We start from the raw sequence: 18,237 nt of genomic DNA on the forward strand, positions 1-18,237 counted from the left end.
GACATCAGGAGGTGCTATTTCATGGTCAGGGCAGCTAGGGTCTGGAACCAACTTCCAAGAGAGGTGGTGCAGGCTCCTACCTTGGGGGTTCTTAAGAGGAGGTTAGATGAACACCTTGCTGGGGTCATTTGACCCCAGTACTCTTTCCTGCCATGGCAGGGGTTCGGACTAGATGATCTGCTAAAGGTCCCTTCTGACCCTAGAAACTATGAAACCTTAATATCTCTTTAATGTAAGTTTCTTAACCTTTTTTTTTCCTTTAAACAATGATATGGGAGAAATGATTGTTGCAGCATTAGAAAATTGAGGATTCTGGTTTGAATAATGCCATAAATTGCACCATTGTCAGATAAACACAAACCCTATCTCTAGATATTTAGCATTGTTGCCGTGCTAATTCATAGGTTTTTAGGTGGACGCTCTATATTTGGAGATACTAGAGGAATTGAGTGCAGCATTAAAGTTCCATTCTGTAGTATGGCAGGATAACTAAAAGTCTAAAAGACCCCTTTGTATTGCTTCTCACTGAAAATGATTTGTGCAATATTTTATAGTAAGCCTTATTTAACCCTTACATATTTTATATTAACCCTTGCATGAGCAAAGAACACTTGAATTATTTTAATATAGAAAATGTCTTGTTCCTATTCCACTTTCAGTACAACCCTGCCTCTCTTACTGCAACATACATATATAACTCCAAAGGATAAACACTTTACCCATAGTTTAAAACATGCAGATATGTATCAGAAGAGAATGCCTGTCATGCTTCTGACCTGATGAAAAATGGGCATTCTAATTTAAGATGAGCTGTAATTTTAAATCAAGTGAAATCTATGATACTATGTGTGTCTTTATTGGGGCGTTACAGGTTTGAAAGTTTCATGGAATATTCTGTTCCAGAAATACTACGTGTACCACTGGAAGAGTTATGCCTTCATATTATGGTACAGTCTTGCTTCTTGAATTATTCTTACCTTTTAGGCTGAGAGATGTGCATGAGTAGCCCAAGCTAGACCCATTTAATTGGGTTGTGTAAGGCTTTTGTATCACTTAATGGACTCAAGTGCATGTGTGCATTTTAAAGAATCCAGATAATTCTGAGGGAAATGTTACATAAAACCACCTATTTTTTTAGTATATTATTTGATCTGCAGAATAGTCATTGTTTCCAAGACAAAGCTAAAGTGTCAAATGATGGCTTCTGTCTGTGTTGTAAGTAAATGGGGGTGATCATGGGACAGTCATAGTAGAGGGATCGAATCCTGCTTTCTTAACCCAGATGTGGGGATTACAAAGGTACTTGCATAACTCATACATGTAAGATTTGGCTGATTGATCCAGGTAGTTCAGGGGCAGGCAATTATTTCAGCTGGAGACCTACTTAATGAGTTTTGGGGAGCTGTTGAGTGCCTCAAGGGTGGGCCTGTCCCATGACAAGTGCCCAGACCCCTGGTCACCATCTTGGGACTGGACATTCTGCCCCCTAACCCTTGACCTTTGCCACCAGAAGTCCCTCCCCTTGCCCCCAGAAGTACTCCTTTTGGGAAGGGTGTTTGCCATCTTGGAACCAGAAAAAAAACCCAGTTGATATTCTAAAGATCTGCAATAACACATTTTAATTTTAACAAAAAAATTGTTCTGATTTGTGTGTGTTTGTATTGTGTGTATAGAGCTGATTGCATAATAGCTCAAAATGAAGGCTTTCTCTTGTATATTGCGGGTGGGTAAGGGGTTTGGTAGGGGGGTGGGTATGGAGTTTGTAGGGGACTGTGCAGTGTATGGATGGGGAAGGTGGCTGAGGGTGTTTGTGTGGGTGTGTGGTGGGCTGTGTGAGTGTAGCAGAGAATAGGGCTCCCCCCAGAGGTGTGTGGGGTGGTGTGGGGTTTGTGGGGGGTATGAGGGAGGGAGGGTGTAGGTGGGTGAAGTGGTTGTGGGGTGCGTGTGGTTGTGGGGCTTGTGGATGGTTTAAGGGTATGATGGGGTATGTGTGCGACCCCCTGCGTGTGCCCCTGTGAGCCTGTCAGCACCTACCTCACAACAGCCCTTAGCCCGTGCAGCCCCAGCCTGCCCTGTGCCTGCTCCATACCACCCAGCCATGCCTCATCCTGCTGCCCTCTAGGCAAGCAGCAGGGCTGTGGCACTCCTTACAGCTGCTGCCACCACTGACCCCAGACCCATAGTACCAGTGGAGACCCATGCACGCAGCCCCAATCTGGCATATCCTGTGCCTGCTTGGACTCTCCTGTCCAGGCTCAGCAGCGGTGGCTGCCGGGCAGAAACTGTTGCTCGGTGTGGGTGAAAAGCAGCCCTTCCCCCTTGCCACGGCTGGGCAGTTCTTGGTGCAGCCACCCAGAGCCCGTGCCATGCTGGGCTGTCCTGCAGCTGCTCTGCACTGTGGCCACTACCATGCTGGGCAGCCCAGAGGCATCAGTGATTGTGGCGCAGCTGAAGGGGAGCCCGACATGGCAAGATTTGAGGTGGCTGCAGCAAAAACTGCCTGGCAGTGGCAAGGGGGAGGGAACAATTTTTCCCTGCCCTGAGCAACAGTTTCTGCCTGGCAGCCACCATTGCTGTTGCTGCTGAGGCTGGTTGGGTGAGTCTGGAGCAGGCATGGGGTGTGCCAGGTTGGGGCTATGTGCATGGGTCCTTGCTGGTACTGTGGGGTTGGGGCCAGCAGCAGCCAGGAGCCACCAGTGCCACAAAGCCACCCCAGCCCCGCTGCGCACCCACGGGCCATATTTTGACCACCCCCAATGTAGTTGCATACTACTAGTCATGCCACTGGATAGCCAACTCTGTAGAGTTGTGAGTTGAGTACACAACTTTCCCTGGCTCACTTTTTATGGCTGGCCTTTAGCACAGTGGAGCTATGCTAATTTCAGCATGTAGGCCTGCTGTAGTCCTGTATTAGGGAAAACTTGGCCAATGTAAGGACTAAGGTAAAGAAAGAGGAGCACAGCTGGCCCTAAAATGACTGAATAAATAACTTGTTCTACAGGCTCTCATTTTAAAAGGGAAAAAAAAAATCTGTTATGCTTTTACCATTTAAGTTAGTTTTTGCTAAATACCCTTATATTGAATGATGTCTGTTCAATCCATAGAAATGCAATCTTGGTGCTCCTGAGGATTTCCTGTCCAGAGCATTAGATCCCCCGCAGCCCCAAGTAATCAGCAATGCAATGAACCTGCTACGGAAGATTGGGGCTTGTGAATTAATTGAGCCCAGACTGACTCCACTGGGTCAGCACCTTGCAGCATTGCCTGTTAATGTTAAAATTGGCAAAATGCTTATATTTGGTGCTATATTTGGTTGCTTGGACCCTGTGGTAAGTTGACACATTGTCATTTCCATTTAAACATCATTACAGTGAAGATGATAATTTTAACATTGAGACAGTGATTTTATTTTTAAAGGATGAATTATTAAATCATCTTTACTTTCTGATTTCAGTAGAAACAGATTACATTGTATCTACCTGAAAGTTTTACTTGCTACTGTTTTAAGAAATAATTAAGTAACTAACTGTTTTTCCAGTTTGTTTTACTCTTGAGTATTTGACAGTGCTTCCCTGCTTGTGTGGCTTTTGCAAAGGAGCAGGAGAGAGGAGAAAAAAAATTTGAAAAATCAGAAACTATCTAAAACACAATTTAGAAACAATTCTTGCTATGTTTAGAGCATTCAAGCTGCTGTAGGGCCTGAAACTGCTTACAACCTCAAGTTGGTGTCTGTTTTAAATTATTTAAGAGCAAATGGTTGGTGACATTAGCAAGCTACAGCATACTTCTCCATACAATTAAACAACTATTTTAAACAAGAATCAGTGCAGTACATGAACTTAGTCTTGGGGCATTTAGCACACATTACATTTAAAACAGATTAATGTGTTAATCACACCACAAATAGTAACCTGGCTACATGTTAAAACCAACTTATGGCATGATAATATAGCAAATGGACCACAAAGATATCCCACATGTTATGTGTAATGTCTTTTTGGCTTGTTTGCATCATGCCTAAAATTGAATATGTACCGTGTCAGGGCTGACCCATGACAGATCCCCACATTCAGCTAAGCATAGATATCTGGCATGAGGCTTCCCCAGGGCCTGGGACACAGCCAGGAGCATCTCCCTAGTTTCAGGTTCATTGCATGTCCTGAACCTTTAAAAAATGAGTGTTCAGCTGGGAGCTTCATTACCATAATCTCAATTTCCCTAGATAAAATGGCATCCCATTCTTTATTTGGGAGACCATTCCTGAATCTTTAAGAGTCCTTAAATTGACCAGTGTTTTAATCTATTTATCAAAGTGCCTGTCTGTACTACTTGTATATAACTGCATCACCAACTTTTGAGTTAAACCAGAAGAGGTAGATGTACAGATGTAAAAGAAATTACACTTGATCAGCTCCTGCATAGTTTGTCTTCAGAATCTGTTACAATTTTTTAACCAATCCTAATTTTAATTGTATTTACTCTATTATTTATACTTTAATTTCTTGTGGGTGACTACAGGCAACTTTAGCTGCTGTAATGACAGAAAAATCCCCATTTACCACACCAATTGGTAGAAAAGATGAAGCAGATCTTGCAAAATCTTCTCTGACATTGGCAAACTCAGACCATCTTACAATCTACAATGCATATCTCGGGTAAGTAATCTTTTTTTAAAAAAATACTAAAACTAATCAAAGAACTTTTCAGCTGTTAACTTGTGTTGACAACATTTAATCGTTTAAAGATCATATTTAAAAATGGGACCTGAAATTGTTTTAAATCTGTAAACTTCTTTTTTGAATATTTAAAATGGTGTTAAGTACTGTATTGCACAGGGATTAATAAACAGCTTAGTTGGTTAATTGCTACACTTCCTAATGACACTGTGACAAGCAATTCAGAAATGTCCTGTATCTGGCTCAGGTGTTTCATTAGTTCTTGTACTGAACTCGACTGTACTGAGCTACATTCATTAGCTGCACTATACTGAGCTACAGCTATTCTTTTTCTTTTTAAAAAGGTTAACCATGAAGGTTATAGTTGCCTTAACTTTAATCCAGACCCAGGTTGTTCTACCTACAGCCAGCAGAGCTTACAAGCATTTGGCAATTATCTGTACAATTGAAAGAGAAACCACCTTTGCTCACGGGCTCATGCATGTTTTTATGTCATCTTAAATGTGTATCCTCTCTTGCTCTTTAACAGACTAACAGGCTGCTTGCAGACATGGAAAAAACCAAAAAAAACACAGTGCTTCACTTTAAACTTGGCACCCCCCTGTGTCAAGTGCAGCATATGCCCAGCAAAGGCATGTTAGTTGGACCTGGGTCGCCCAGCATTTGTATAGGTTGGGCATTTTTGCGGGGCTTTTTTGGCACTTAACTGATAGAATCAACTATTAGGTAAAAGTGCCAGAGAGCCCTGCTGGAGCACCCAATCTATACAGGCGCTGTAGAGTTGGGTTGAACTAATGTGCTGCTGCTTCTGGTAAAGCATGTTGTTCTGTTATTTGCTTTTTGTGTTTTGTGTTTTTCACATCTGTCAGCAGCCGTATTGCAGATTCTAACCAATTCCCCAAGTTATTTTTAGTATTATGATGGTGTTTGATGTAAGGCAGCATTGTCTTTTTAAATGTCTAACTCCTATTTACTTGTCACTTCCTTGCTAGACAGCAGTGTTTCTCATAACTGTAGTAAGACAGGTTGTTTTTTTACAGGTGGAAAAAAGCACGTCAAGAAGGAGGTTATCGTACTGAAATGACTTACTGCAGAAGAAATTTCCTTAACAGGACCTCACTGTTAACTCTGGAGGTACTAACCATGCAGCTTTTGCATTAGAAAGGATCGCTTAAATTTCTGTCAAACTCAATATACATCTTTAAATTCATGATACACAGTAGTAGGCATATTAGTATGCAGATGAGGTAACAAATAAGGGCATAGAGAATGTTAGGAGTCAGTGAAAGACGTACAGACTTTTTTATTCATATTGGCTAAATCTGCCCTTTCACCTTTCAGAAAACACATCTTACTGGTATACATCTTTGCAGCTAGTTGCTCTGGCAAGGGTTTGTGCTCCATTTCTGCCGCACAAGAATTTGCAAATCAAATTATTGTATGACAAGGAAAATAAAATATGTAGTTAGATTGTATGACTTAACTCTGCAATTCTGAAATACTTGTGGTTCTCTCAATTTTGGAAAATGGTCTGTAATTCTGAGTCATTTAAATGTATTTTACTTCTAAAGCACCAGTTCTACTTCCCAACTTAGGATAGGTAACTAAGACCTGAGTGACAGGAAAGGGAATATGTGATGTAAAAACATGTATCCTGTGCTGTCAATTTACTTTCCAGATACCTAGGAGAACAAAGGCACTCATTTACATTCCATAATGCTTGACTCCTAGAAGCCTTATTTATTTGATTTCCCCTCCAGTCAAGAATCTAGGCTTAGCATAGATGTGGCTAATTTTATTTTACATGAGTCTAGATTTCTTTCCTTTTTTTTCTCGCTATTGGGAATAGTCAGGGAGGAGTCTGTGTGCTGGTGGGCCTGAGCATGTCTCTTTCTTAAAATTAGTGTTTTTTTCTCTTTTGACACAAACTAATTTCAGGATGTGAAACAAGAGCTAATAAAAGTAGTCAGGACTGCTGGTTTTGCAACACCTGCAACTAAACATGGATGGGATGGAAGTGGATCCACACAAACCCTTTCCCTTCAAGAAATTGCCCTTCTTAAATCTGTGCTGACTGCAGGGTTGTACGACAACGTAGGGAAGATAATGTATACAAAGTCTGTAGATGTCACTGAAAAATTGTCATGTATGGTAGAAACTGCGCAAGGAAAAGCGCAAGTGCATCCCTCCTCAGTAAACAGAGATTTGCAGACATATGGATGGCTTCTCTATCAGGAAAAGGTAAGGATGTTGCATTTGTATCAGTCTTATCAAATGGAAGCAATTAAACAAAAACCTTGAACATGTTTGGTCATTTGAGTAAATTTCATTGGGCAGGATTGGTGGACACTGGATCATCAGATGAAGTATTGGAGGTCCAGTTCATCTTAAACTTTTAATAGTCATCAGTGCATTGTTACCTGGATCTCAAGTACATTGTGGGGTTGGCAACTTAGAAGGACCAATTTATTGTTCACATTAAAGCACAAGATAGGCACTAGGGATATATTTTTGTATCTGGCTGTCTGTTTTACCAGAACACAAGTTCCCACCTATTGTACCCTGACTGGCTGGAGGACTGGTATGGGGAAAATGAGGTAGTGGTGGCAGTATACCCTTTCTGGTCATTCCTGTGTTCTCTCCTGTTTTTACTGTATTCAAGCCCTTGGATGCATACCATTTACCATAACAAACATTTTAGGATTGATCCATTTCTATTGCCTTGTCTTTCTGGCACTACTAGGAACCAGCCTATAATTAGTTCATCTGTAGTTTTGAAAGGTTCCAACTTGCCAAAATACATGTCCTTGTGAAACTGCAGTTTCTGAGGGAGGATTTCTTATCCTCACTGGCCTGGAATAACTATAACAGTGCTAAGTCTATCCTAACCACGTGAATTTGTCCAATAAAAGATAACCACCCACAAGAATTCCTGCCTCTTGCATATTTCCTGCACCACCACAATAATAACATCACCTCAGCACTACTGTAACTTTCCTGCTTTTCTTCCTTTACTGCACAGTCACATTAACAGATTTTTTTTTTATCTTTCTCACTTGCCTATCTTCTAGTATTGGTTAGAAAAAATTCAGCATAGTATTACTGTTAAAATACACAAATCACTCTTTTTTTATTAGTTTACTTGCATTTCAAAGCACTGGTCAAGAGTCTAGGATTCTAGGAATCTAGACCTTTGGGTAGTTACTAATAGCCCATTTAATAATTGATGCTTAGGCCTTCCTCTGAGGTACTTACTAACTTAAAAGACATGCAGTACATATAAAAAGTACTATTCGGGCACAGCAAACAATATTTCCTGCCCCAAGAAGCTTGCAATATATTAAAGAAGCGGAAGAACAGCCAAAATAAAACGAAAAATTCTTGGCAAAAACAAAAATAGTTATTGGAAGAAATAGATGTGAAGGGAAGGGGGAAAGAAGAGAGAATGTTTCATCAATAAGAAATAGAAGATATGTCAAGCTTTAAAGCACAGTTGGAAGGTAGTAAGTATTAGTGGATAATCTTTTGTCATACGAAGTACTGCTTTTAATCTTTACAGTAACAGGTCTGTAATGTGACGCTATTGTGTAATCCTCCCACTTGTTCAGAGATTAGAGGAGTCTATTATGACTGCTTTACAATTAATAGTCCTAAATTCTAAAAGGAAAAACTTGATGATGAGTGTCAAAATTCTTCACTGTATAAGTACTCATAAGTTTTGAATGGAAGGTGTTTACTGCATCAGGAAACTAGTTTTGGCAAGTAACATTAACCCTAACTTGACTGAAAAGAAACTCATAATTTTGCACAGGCAGCATCTATGTATAAATGTATATGCATTGAACTGATTTTTCTGATTGTATCAGCTGACAGTTTCACACTGCAACAAATATGACACTCTTTGGACACTGTATGCTCAGCTGCATTTCCCTAGGCTTTGTATAATTGACTATAAACTTCATAAATCTTCTGTTTATAATCTCAGCATAATTGTGGTCTGTTTTTTAATCTGGCTGTCCTTAAAAGTCTTCCACCTGTGTACTGAGGAGTAGGGAAAAAAATCTCCAAGTGGCTGGATCAGCTATTCCTGACTTAGACTAATAAATGCTACATAGTCTATATTATATGGGTTAGATAACTGGGCATAGGCTGTATTCATTAACTATCTAGTAACATAAATGAATATATGTACATAAATGAATATATATAATGATGAGAACTTGAGGGGAGCAAAATCTTTTTGTTTTATAAAAACAACATTCCTGTTCCTGCTGTGGCTTTTAAACATGTTTGTGTTTTATGTACAGATAAGATATGCCAGGATATACTTGCGAGAGACAACTTTAATTTCCCCCTTTCCAGTTTTGCTTTTTGGTGGGGACATAGAAGTTCAGCACCGCGAACGCCTCCTGTCTGTTGATGGCTGGATCCATTTTCAGGTACAGATACCTTTTTGCTTGTTTCTTGCAGTTTTATTGGCTTTACATTTTTTTATCTGAAATGTACCACTCTGTGATTCAGATAACATTTTAGAAGAAAATCCAGTGAAACAGTGCAGAAGGCGGGGTAGATTTGTACCTTAGACTAAGTAAATCACAGAGATACAGCATGAACTTTCATGAGCCCTAGTTTACTTCAATAGTTGCTATGAAAGGGTGTATCAAATAAAGCGATTTGAATGCAGAAAGAAAGGGACAAGAGGTGGGGAGAGGAAGAAGGGCAGGCAGTGCTGGGAGATGCAAACAGGTAATAATGCCATAAAGACAAAGGGGTCATAAAAGATAATTCAGGTAATGGGATTATAATTCATAGTCTTGGTTTAGACCAGGAGTGTTCAACCCCTGGCTTGCAGGTCGCCCCACAAATCCTAGGAAAGTCCTGGTCCCGGGCTTTGCAGGCTGGATCAGGTACACAGAGTGGCATGGGACATGATCACAGCATGCAGGGATGGCATGGGAACCCTAGGGCCTGATCCGGCCCCATACCATTCATTTGCCTCATGGGGCTAAAACCATGGGTGCTAGTGGTTTAGACCATACGTACCACACCCTAGCCTGGATGAATTTTTTGTTCTGCAGTTTCTCATTTGAGTTCATTTAAGTTTTGTTGTCTAAGTACAGCTACCCTGAGGCCAGCAATGAATGTCCAGGTAGGTTAAAATGTTCTGCCACAGGCTTGTGCATTTTTCTGGAACTGATTTTAGATTGGTGTTTGTTAGTTCATTCTTGCAGGTAGGGATTGCCCTGTCTGTCCAATGTGGACAGCAGAGGTGCACTGTAAACATATTATGGTTTATAATATTGGCAGAAGTGCAGTGAATGAATCTGGGATGTTATAGTCCATGTTATTTGCTCCAGTGATGATGTGATTCATATTGATGAGAGAGCACAGCTTGCATCTGGGTCCATTGCAAGACCTGGTGCCTCAGTGAGAGTAGGAGTTGGGTAGATGGTTGTTTGAGATGCTGTTTGAGGTTAAAAGGCTGCTTGTTAACCAGGACAGGTGTGTCCCCCATGGCTACCTTGAAACAGTTGCCCTTCTACAGGTGGCATTGGAGGTCAGAATGATGAGTCTAGGGCAGGGATGGGCAAAATGTGGCCTGGGGGCTGGATGCGGCCCACCAGATCATTCTATCCAGCCCGTGGGCCCCCTAAAAAATTTGGAAAATTAATATTTATCTGCCCTGGGCTGCCTGTCATGCAGCCCTTGATGGCTTGCCAAAACTCAATAAGCAGCCCTCTGCCTAAAACAATTGCCCTCCCCTGGTCTAGGGTGTTCATGCTGGGGGCTATAGATGGCAACCAGAGGGACTTTATTGTCCTGGGCTTGGTATTGTAGCAGATTGGAGTGAGGTTTGAATCTGGCTTGTTGCTTTGAGTGGCTACAGTTTTGGGATTGTATTGTAATTTTAGGAATCTGTGCTCCAGATCCTTAAGATGTGCATCCTAGTCAGTGGAATCAGGGCAGATATGATTGTAACATACAGCTTGGCTGTAGACTATGGATCTTGTGGTGTGTTTAGGGTCGAAGCCGGTGGCTTGAAGGCAGCTGTGGAGGTCAGTAGATTTCCCAGACAGTGTGGTGATGTTGTGGCTATTGAACACTTCACTATAGTTTCTAGGAAATGAATTTGTTGTATTCCAGAGTTAGTTTGATAGAGGGGTGTAAGTTGTTAAAGTCCTGGTAATTTCTCTAAAAATTCCTGCCTGTGTTTCAGTGTGATGTCATCAGTGTACCTTAGATGATGAGGGCACCTGCAGAAGAAATGGACTTCAAGGTCTATCACAAATATATTGGCACATTGGGGGCCATACATGTGCCCATGGTGGTGCCATTCATTTATAGGTATAGTGCGTCCTCAGATCTGAAATGATTGTGTGCAAAGACAAAACGAGAGTGTGATGGAAATGGAAGCAGTGTCCTCCATGAGGATAATGTTCTTTATGGCTTATAATCTATCCTTATTGGGGGATGGTGTACAGAGATGTAGCATCCATAGTATTTGCTTGATGCTTATCAATGGAGCCCAGTTTTTTTTAAGACAACCGTGGTATCTTTTGGATAGCTGGCAGCTCCAAAGACATGGGAACAGGATAGAATCAGCATAGCCAGAAACTATGTCTGTGATGGTGCCAGAGAGAGACAGTGGGGCATACTGCGTTGCCTGGCTTATAGATCTTGGGTAGTAAGTAAAAATTGCCTGACCTAGTGGGGTGGAAGCATGAATTCTTTCCCATGTTTGCAGAGGTAACATAGTTAAGAGATTGTTTAATTCTTCCTGGTATTGTGCTGTGGGATCCTTAGCTAGGAATTTGTAAAACTCCATGTTGGCAAGTTCTCTCAGCTTCCTGTATGTACATTGTTTTGTCTGTGACAGCAGTGGCACCACCCCCCTGTCTTCCCCCCCCCACCATATCAGCCTGTAGTATGATATCTGGGTTATTTTAAGGTCAAGTGTGGCTCTCCAATCTGCAGGACTGAGGTTGTAATGTAAATGTTGGGTTTTTTGCAATCTCAGAGTGAGCACAGGGTAAAAACAGTTTATATACAGGTCCAGAGTGGGGCTACTGCCCTCAGGTGGAGTCCAGGACCTGGCCTTGTTCCTGTGTTTGTTTATGCGTGAATTTGGTTTGTGGCAGGTTGATCACTGCATAGTTCCTCATCATGGAAATATTCCCTTAGTTTTAGGTGGTAGAAAAAAGCCTTGAGGTCTCCATACAACTGCACTTTATTGAACTGTGGAATGGGGCAGAAAGAAAGACCATAGGATGCCTTAGTTGAACTGAGTACGTGGTTGGATAAGCTGATGACGTTACTGTAGATCAAGGGTTTTCAACCTTTTTTCATTAATGAGCACTGCGATGACTTAGCCTTTTTCATAGAGCGTTAAACATAAATCAAATAGATGTAAGGAAATAGTTTGTCATCTCATCATTAATTACACCTTTCAGTGTGATTTTCAATGTGATTGCGAGTGTTTTTAGCGCTGTTTTTTTACTTGTTGGAGAGCACGTTATACAATCATGACAGTGCTGTGGTGATTGCTAGAAGCAGGTTGAGAGTGCCTGCTGTAGATAGGGTTGTTGCTGAGCATGCAAGTTTGAAAAGTTTGCTTCCTTCATCTTCTTTAAGGAATAAAGTTGTTTGTGATGGTCATCATAATTAGATGCAGAGTTCTCCCAATAAAAGGCTGTTGTGTCTGGATCACTGTGTTCATTTTGCTAGTTCTACAGGTCTGTTCCTCTTTACTGTACAGAACACTGACAAAAGGGGTTCCTCAGTTTCCTGGAAAGAGTGAAACAGCTTTTCAGAATAGGCTGTGTGGTATGTAGAATTGAGTGGATTAGTCACCTAGCATCCTTTGGGTATGATATTAATTTGCTTGCATCTGGTCAGAAAGAAGATATCCAAGTGTACCTTAGCAAGTTTCTTCTCTATATTGATTGCAGTCTGTTTTGTTTGGCTGAGCATGGTGCCATCCATGAGTACAGTTAACCATGTTTGTCTGAAGTTGGGCAGAAAACAAGGTAGATTTGCACATTGTGGACTAACTAAATCAGAGGTGGATAGCTTGAGCTTGTTTCATTATGCTGTTGAAAGACATGCACAGAGCAGCATATTAGTGATTTAAATAAATAATGGTAATTTGTTAAATATATATGTAAATGTAACTATAGTATGCTGGAGATTATATATATTTAAGAAAGCGTGCCTTTACCCTTTGTTTATGAAGACGCTGTCATTAAGGAGCGTGTGCTACTTGAATTGTCCATAACTTAAGCTGGTTTTGTGGGGGGGGTTGAAATGTTAAAAGCAAATAAATGGCAACTGAGTATATAAAAAGATGAGAATATTTTGAAGACATAGGTCCCAATCTTATGAACATGTAGATGTCTGCTTATCTTTAAGACTATGTGTAATCCATTAATTTATATTTCAGTTGAGATTCATTTTAGGATGGTGAAACAAGTGAAATGTTAAACATCTAAGACCCTGAATGAATGGATCAAAGAAATAAATAACCATCTTTGGAAACAGAATAAATGTGATGCATGTTTTCTGAATGCGTTTAAATTAAGGCTCTAAATGAAAACGGGACATCCTGCAGTGTGTTCTCTGTAAATGCTACCAAATAGCAGAAGAAATACAGGAGCTGTCAGTGCTTAAAATGCTTGGTCTCTTGTATGATGCATAACCTCTTAGCTTCTTTTTGCAAAAATAAAAGGTGTTACTTTTGAATATAATGTAAATGTTTGGTCTCTTTTTTTGCACCCTACAGGCCCCTGTAAAGATTGCAGTAATTTTCAAACAACTGAGAGTTCTGATTGAGTCTGTTTTAAAGAAAAAGCTTGAAAATCCTAAAATGTCGCTTGAAGGTAACTATCATCATAGTATTGGCATAAAAGCGCAGGTTAATTATACACAGTATATACACAAAGAATGTGTTCTTGGACAAGGGTGAAGTGTGATATAATTTTTCAGAGATTACATTTACTGACTGCCCAGTTAAAGATGTCTCTGGAATAGACTGACTTTTGTAAAAGTTATTAATAGTACCAGTAATAATGATTTAGTTTCTATTTCTCAGTGTGGAAGTGAACTCACATTTTGTTCTGGTGGGCATCGATGAATTCCAATCTCTCTCCATAGCTGTCACACAACTCTGGGACAGTGTATGATAGTGACATTGCACAGTGCTTACCAATAACATGTGCAAGGACCTAAGTAACTCCCAGAGTAATGGATAGAAGCATAACCTAGACCTTTAAAATTTCAGGAACATGTCAAAAGGTAAAAACTGAATTGGGATGAAGTATGTTAATGTAAATTCTGTAGGTCTCCCCTTCTTTTAGTTTTGTTCATCTTCCTTTTGATGCATCAAAACAGTAACAGGTGGTCCATTAGAATGCAACATGTACTGTAACAGTCTGCAGTGTTTACATGCTTTTAGGTGTACAGTTTTTTATAATTTTGTAACTTTGGGGGTGCATTGATCTAATACAGCCTCACTAATCATTAAGATTTTGGGAGATTGAGAGCTACCTCCCATCTTCTGCTTTTTTCATACATATTTATTGGGGGTTTTTTCATCTTTTTCTACTTAACTTTGGTGTTTTCCTTCCTAGATGACAAGATTTTACACATCATTAAAGAACTCATAAAAACAGAATGTTGATGGAAACTGGAGTTCAGTGATGGGCTACAGAGCTTCAGAAATAGACAAAATAAAATATGCTCAAAGATATCAGCTGAAAGTATTTCAATACTTAAAATACGGTTGCTACCAGCCATCATGTGGACAAGACTGCATGAATTTTGTACAGAAGTAATCTTTCTAGATCATTTTTAATGATGCACATTAAATGTATTACTCTTACAATAAATTTTCCGTTTGTTTGAATGTAAAAATGATGGAAGTGATTCACATCTTTTCAACATAAAATGAACATGACCAGTTCGTGTTTGTTTTGCATCTGTTAAGTCGTGTATGAGGAATGGCCTAATACATTAATAATGTACTAGTCATTCAAGATCAAGTTTTAACTGTATTTGGAATAGCTTTTATCTTCCCATTTAGATATGTACAGACTGAAAACAGAACACATTTCTTTATGCATTTGCCAAAACAATACTTAACTACTTTGCAAAGCTTAAGTACCTTAAGCTGTAGACTTAGATTATTTAAGTGAAGATTTTAAGAATATTTTCATTTTCTGTATGGGTCACAACAGTAGATGAAAACGTGAGATCACAAACTTCAGGTCTGTAGTCCTGAGTTGGGAAATTTATTGGGATTCTGATGCCCTGGGACTCTCCCAGAAACTAGTACTATGAACCCTGAACTCAGTGTATATATATAGATAAAGGAGTCAATGCTAAAGGTTTGTTCATTTAATAAATACTTGATTTCATGCAGCAAGAGGTTAGTGTGTTTCTTTATACTTTGGAAGAGAGAATAATTAAGAAAATCTACCATGCTTCTGAAAGATCATAACTTTTACAAAGTAGACCAAAGGAAATATGTTGAACCATCCTGTAGGCTGGTAGAAATAGTAAGACCTTTTATCTTTTGCTCACCCCATTCTGGTGCATCCAGTGGTTTAGCATGAACTCTGCAGGAGGTCCCCACCATCTCCTTCCAGCTATTCTTAGGTATGTTGTGTTAAAGTTACCTGGTATCCTTGGCTCTTGGGGTAGCTGGGAGGTGCTTTGTTTTTCCAGACAAAAAGCCAATCAGAGCGCAAAGAAGCGTTCTGACAGAAGGCAGCCTCCTGCCATGATGGTGGAGACATGGGATGGAGTGGGCTGGGCTGGGCTGGCCTCACCCCCCCCCACCCTGCCCCCCGCTCCCTGGAGGCAGCAGCAACAGAGTGGACGGAAGGGGCCCCCCCTGCCCTGCTCCTTGCAGGTAACACGGGGAGGACGGGGGAGTGGGCCTGAGCAGGGGAGAAGCCGGCCCGCCGCAGTGGGGGAACAGCAGGCCTGGCCTGATGCGGCCATGGCAGCAGCTGGGGGAGGGAAGGAGCAGGCCTCCTTCCCACTCAGGCCTGGGTCCACTCCTCTCCCAACCCCCTCTGCCACATCGGCCCCAAGCCTGCTCCTCTCGTCCCCAAGTGGTCCTGATGCGAGGGTGGGGGAACAGGTGCAATGTGGTGTTAGCAGTGACAGTCCGGCCTGGGCCTGGGCCTGGGCCTGTGTGGGGGGTGAGCCCGAGCTGGGAGGAAAAGCTGGCCTGCTACGGCAGTGGGGGGCCCGGCCTAACACGGCAGCTGCAGGGGGAGGAGAGGAGTGAGACTTCTCTCACTACTGGGCCTGGGCCCACTCCTCCCCCACCGCCGCTTCCCTGTGTTGGCCCCAGCCCTGCTCATCCCATCCCCCTGCCGCTGCTGGGTCAGCCTGGGCCCACTGCTCCCCCCCCCAGTGTGGTGGCCCAGCTTGTCCCCACTCTTGGACCTGGTCCTCCCTGTCATTGGGCCCCGGCCTGCTCTACCCTTCCCCCTGCCACTTCAGCAGGGAGCGGGCCTGGACTCCAAGCAGCAGGAGGGAAGGGGGAGCAGGCTCAGATGGGGGGCCAGGGGCTCCATCCCCACCTGCTCCCCCTCTCCCTGTCATTCTTGATGAGTAAATGGCTAGTTCTCCTTACAAAAAGGAACAGCTTTATTTGAGGGTCCATACTTACACAATCATCTTAACCTTTTAATTTTACCATCTAGATACATAGCATACACAGCTATAATTTATGGTAAAGACATATTTACAAATGCACATGCGGTTCGCTTTCTGCACAAGTGGCACACCTTGATGTAAAAAACAGTGAAATCTGCAATCCAGTTCATAATGTTTGGCCTTCATCGGTGCTTCCTTCCATGCGTTTCAAGCTGTTTAGGAGAGATCAGTTAAAGTCCATAACAAGACATGGGTATCACAAGTGTTGTCCTGAATATTCAGTGTCAGTCGGTGGCTCTTTGGACAATGTATTTTATTTGAACATATTTCCTGTGATAGGAGTTGATTTTTTTCTGTGAAAGAATCCCTGGCCTCCTCATCACTCAATCCAGAGAGGGGCCCCCAACCACCTCTCCCTAATTCTTTTTAAACAAAGATTGCTTTACCATAAACAGGAACAGAGTACATTTTAATTCTAGATGTGACTTAAGCCTATAACCCCTGGCTCTGGAAACCAGTGCTTTTGTCTCAGGCTTTGGAGTTTACTAGTTGCCTGAAGCCGTCTTTTCTTTTTTTCTCCCTCACTACCCCCCTCTTCTTGGAGTTATTCATTTACTCTGCAGGGGAGCCCTCCTATTTTCCCTCCTGCGCACATTTTCCTGGCTCATGACACATGCGATCAGTTCACCAAAGCCAGCTCTATTCGATAAAAACTGCTGTTTGGCAGAAAACACAAGCCTCTTTGGTGCACTGGTCAATTGCAACTCAGTGGTTGCATGTACAGGTGTGCTTTAATGCTCAGTTGTCTATTTTACTGCGCATTAAAGTGTCACATAAAAAACCATGCAGTTATGTAAAATAGGCTACTGTGCATTAAGCAGCACTTAAAAACCATGCACATTCATTACCACACATTAAGGCAGCCTAATGCATACTTCTCTAGTACCTCACATTGGAAGTACAAAATTTTAATGCACATTAGAAAAAGTGGCTTCATGTATGTGTAGATGTGCCCAGTTAAAGCTGCCCTTTGCCATTACCCTAAGAATAACAACCCAGTGAGTTTTAGTGCATAGTACAAACCCCAGTTTTTATGTGGTATGTTTTGCTTTCTGGAGTCCTGTGTCCTGAATGTTGCTTTTGTCACTTGTAACCGATCAACGCTTAAAGAGGACTCTGAGCTCCCTTCCCTGTTCCTCTCCTGGTGCAGACTAGCAGCAAAGACCTGCCTGCTGTTTTGTCATCTCGGTTTGTACAAGGGCCCACGTTAGAGAAGACCCCTCGCCACCTCAACCTCCCTGCATTCCCTAGGTCCTCTGCTAGATTAGTGTTTGCTGAACAAAGCAGTCAATAGATTTAGATCAAAAGTTGAAACGGAGACTGGGGAAGAGTTTGCTCTCCCTCCTAACCTAAATAGTTTGGACAGACAGTTGAGCTCCTTTAAGCTGCCCTCCTGGGGGGTGGTGTTCCCTCCCACGGAACAAGCTAGTGAAGGAGGTCGGGGCACTCCAGTGATCCGTGCTGGGCTGAAATCAGATGGCAGGCGGGGTACGTGTGCGCATCTCGGAGGTAGTCGGCCTACAAGATGCACATCTCCTCTGCCTTTTGCTGTGGGTTCCCAAGCAGAAAGCCCCGGTGGGGGAAGACGGTTTCGGGAACATAGGAGCACGAATCCGAGGCTCGAGAGGGCTTGGACTGCGCCGTGCCTCAACCCTGGCGCTGCGTGTATTGAAGTCCCCTGCCCCGTGTGTAAACCACCGCTTCTCGTGTATGGGAGTGAGCGGCGCGGGGCCCCGGGGCAAGTCTGCAGCCTCTGGGCCGGGCGGAGGCTCTGCGCCGCGGGTGGACCCGGAGCGTGCTAGCCAGGGCCGGGCCCGCCTCGGGCTGCGGCGGG

General features: G+C 42.2%; 1 protein-coding gene across 3 annotated transcripts in view; it reads left to right on the forward strand.

Moving 5' to 3' along the window:
* The window catches only part of DHX29 (DExH-box helicase 29), a 52,016-nt gene extending 36,924 nt beyond the window's left edge, over window positions 1-15,092 (forward strand). For all 3 annotated transcript variants that reach the window (XM_019517861.1, XM_019517863.1, XM_019517864.1), the window contains 8 exons: window positions 872-947; window positions 3,105-3,329; window positions 4,519-4,655; window positions 5,717-5,810; window positions 6,615-6,917; window positions 8,984-9,115; window positions 13,456-13,552; window positions 14,303-15,092. In XM_019517861.1, the coding sequence (XP_019373406.1) occupies window positions 872-947; window positions 3,105-3,329; window positions 4,519-4,655; window positions 5,717-5,810; window positions 6,615-6,917; window positions 8,984-9,115; window positions 13,456-13,552; window positions 14,303-14,352 (1,114 nt within the window). In that variant the 3' untranslated portion in view covers window positions 14,353-15,092. The remainder of the gene's footprint in view (window positions 1-871; window positions 948-3,104; window positions 3,330-4,518; window positions 4,656-5,716; window positions 5,811-6,614; window positions 6,918-8,983; window positions 9,116-13,455; window positions 13,553-14,302) is intronic.
* Window positions 15,093-18,237: the final 3,145 nt, after the last annotated feature.

This window comes from Gavialis gangeticus, unplaced genomic scaffold, assembly GCF_001723915.1.
Source record: "Gavialis gangeticus isolate Ggan-Ray unplaced genomic scaffold, GavGan_comp1, whole genome shotgun sequence".
NCBI classification, from domain to species: domain Eukaryota; kingdom Metazoa; phylum Chordata; order Crocodylia; family Gavialidae; genus Gavialis; species Gavialis gangeticus.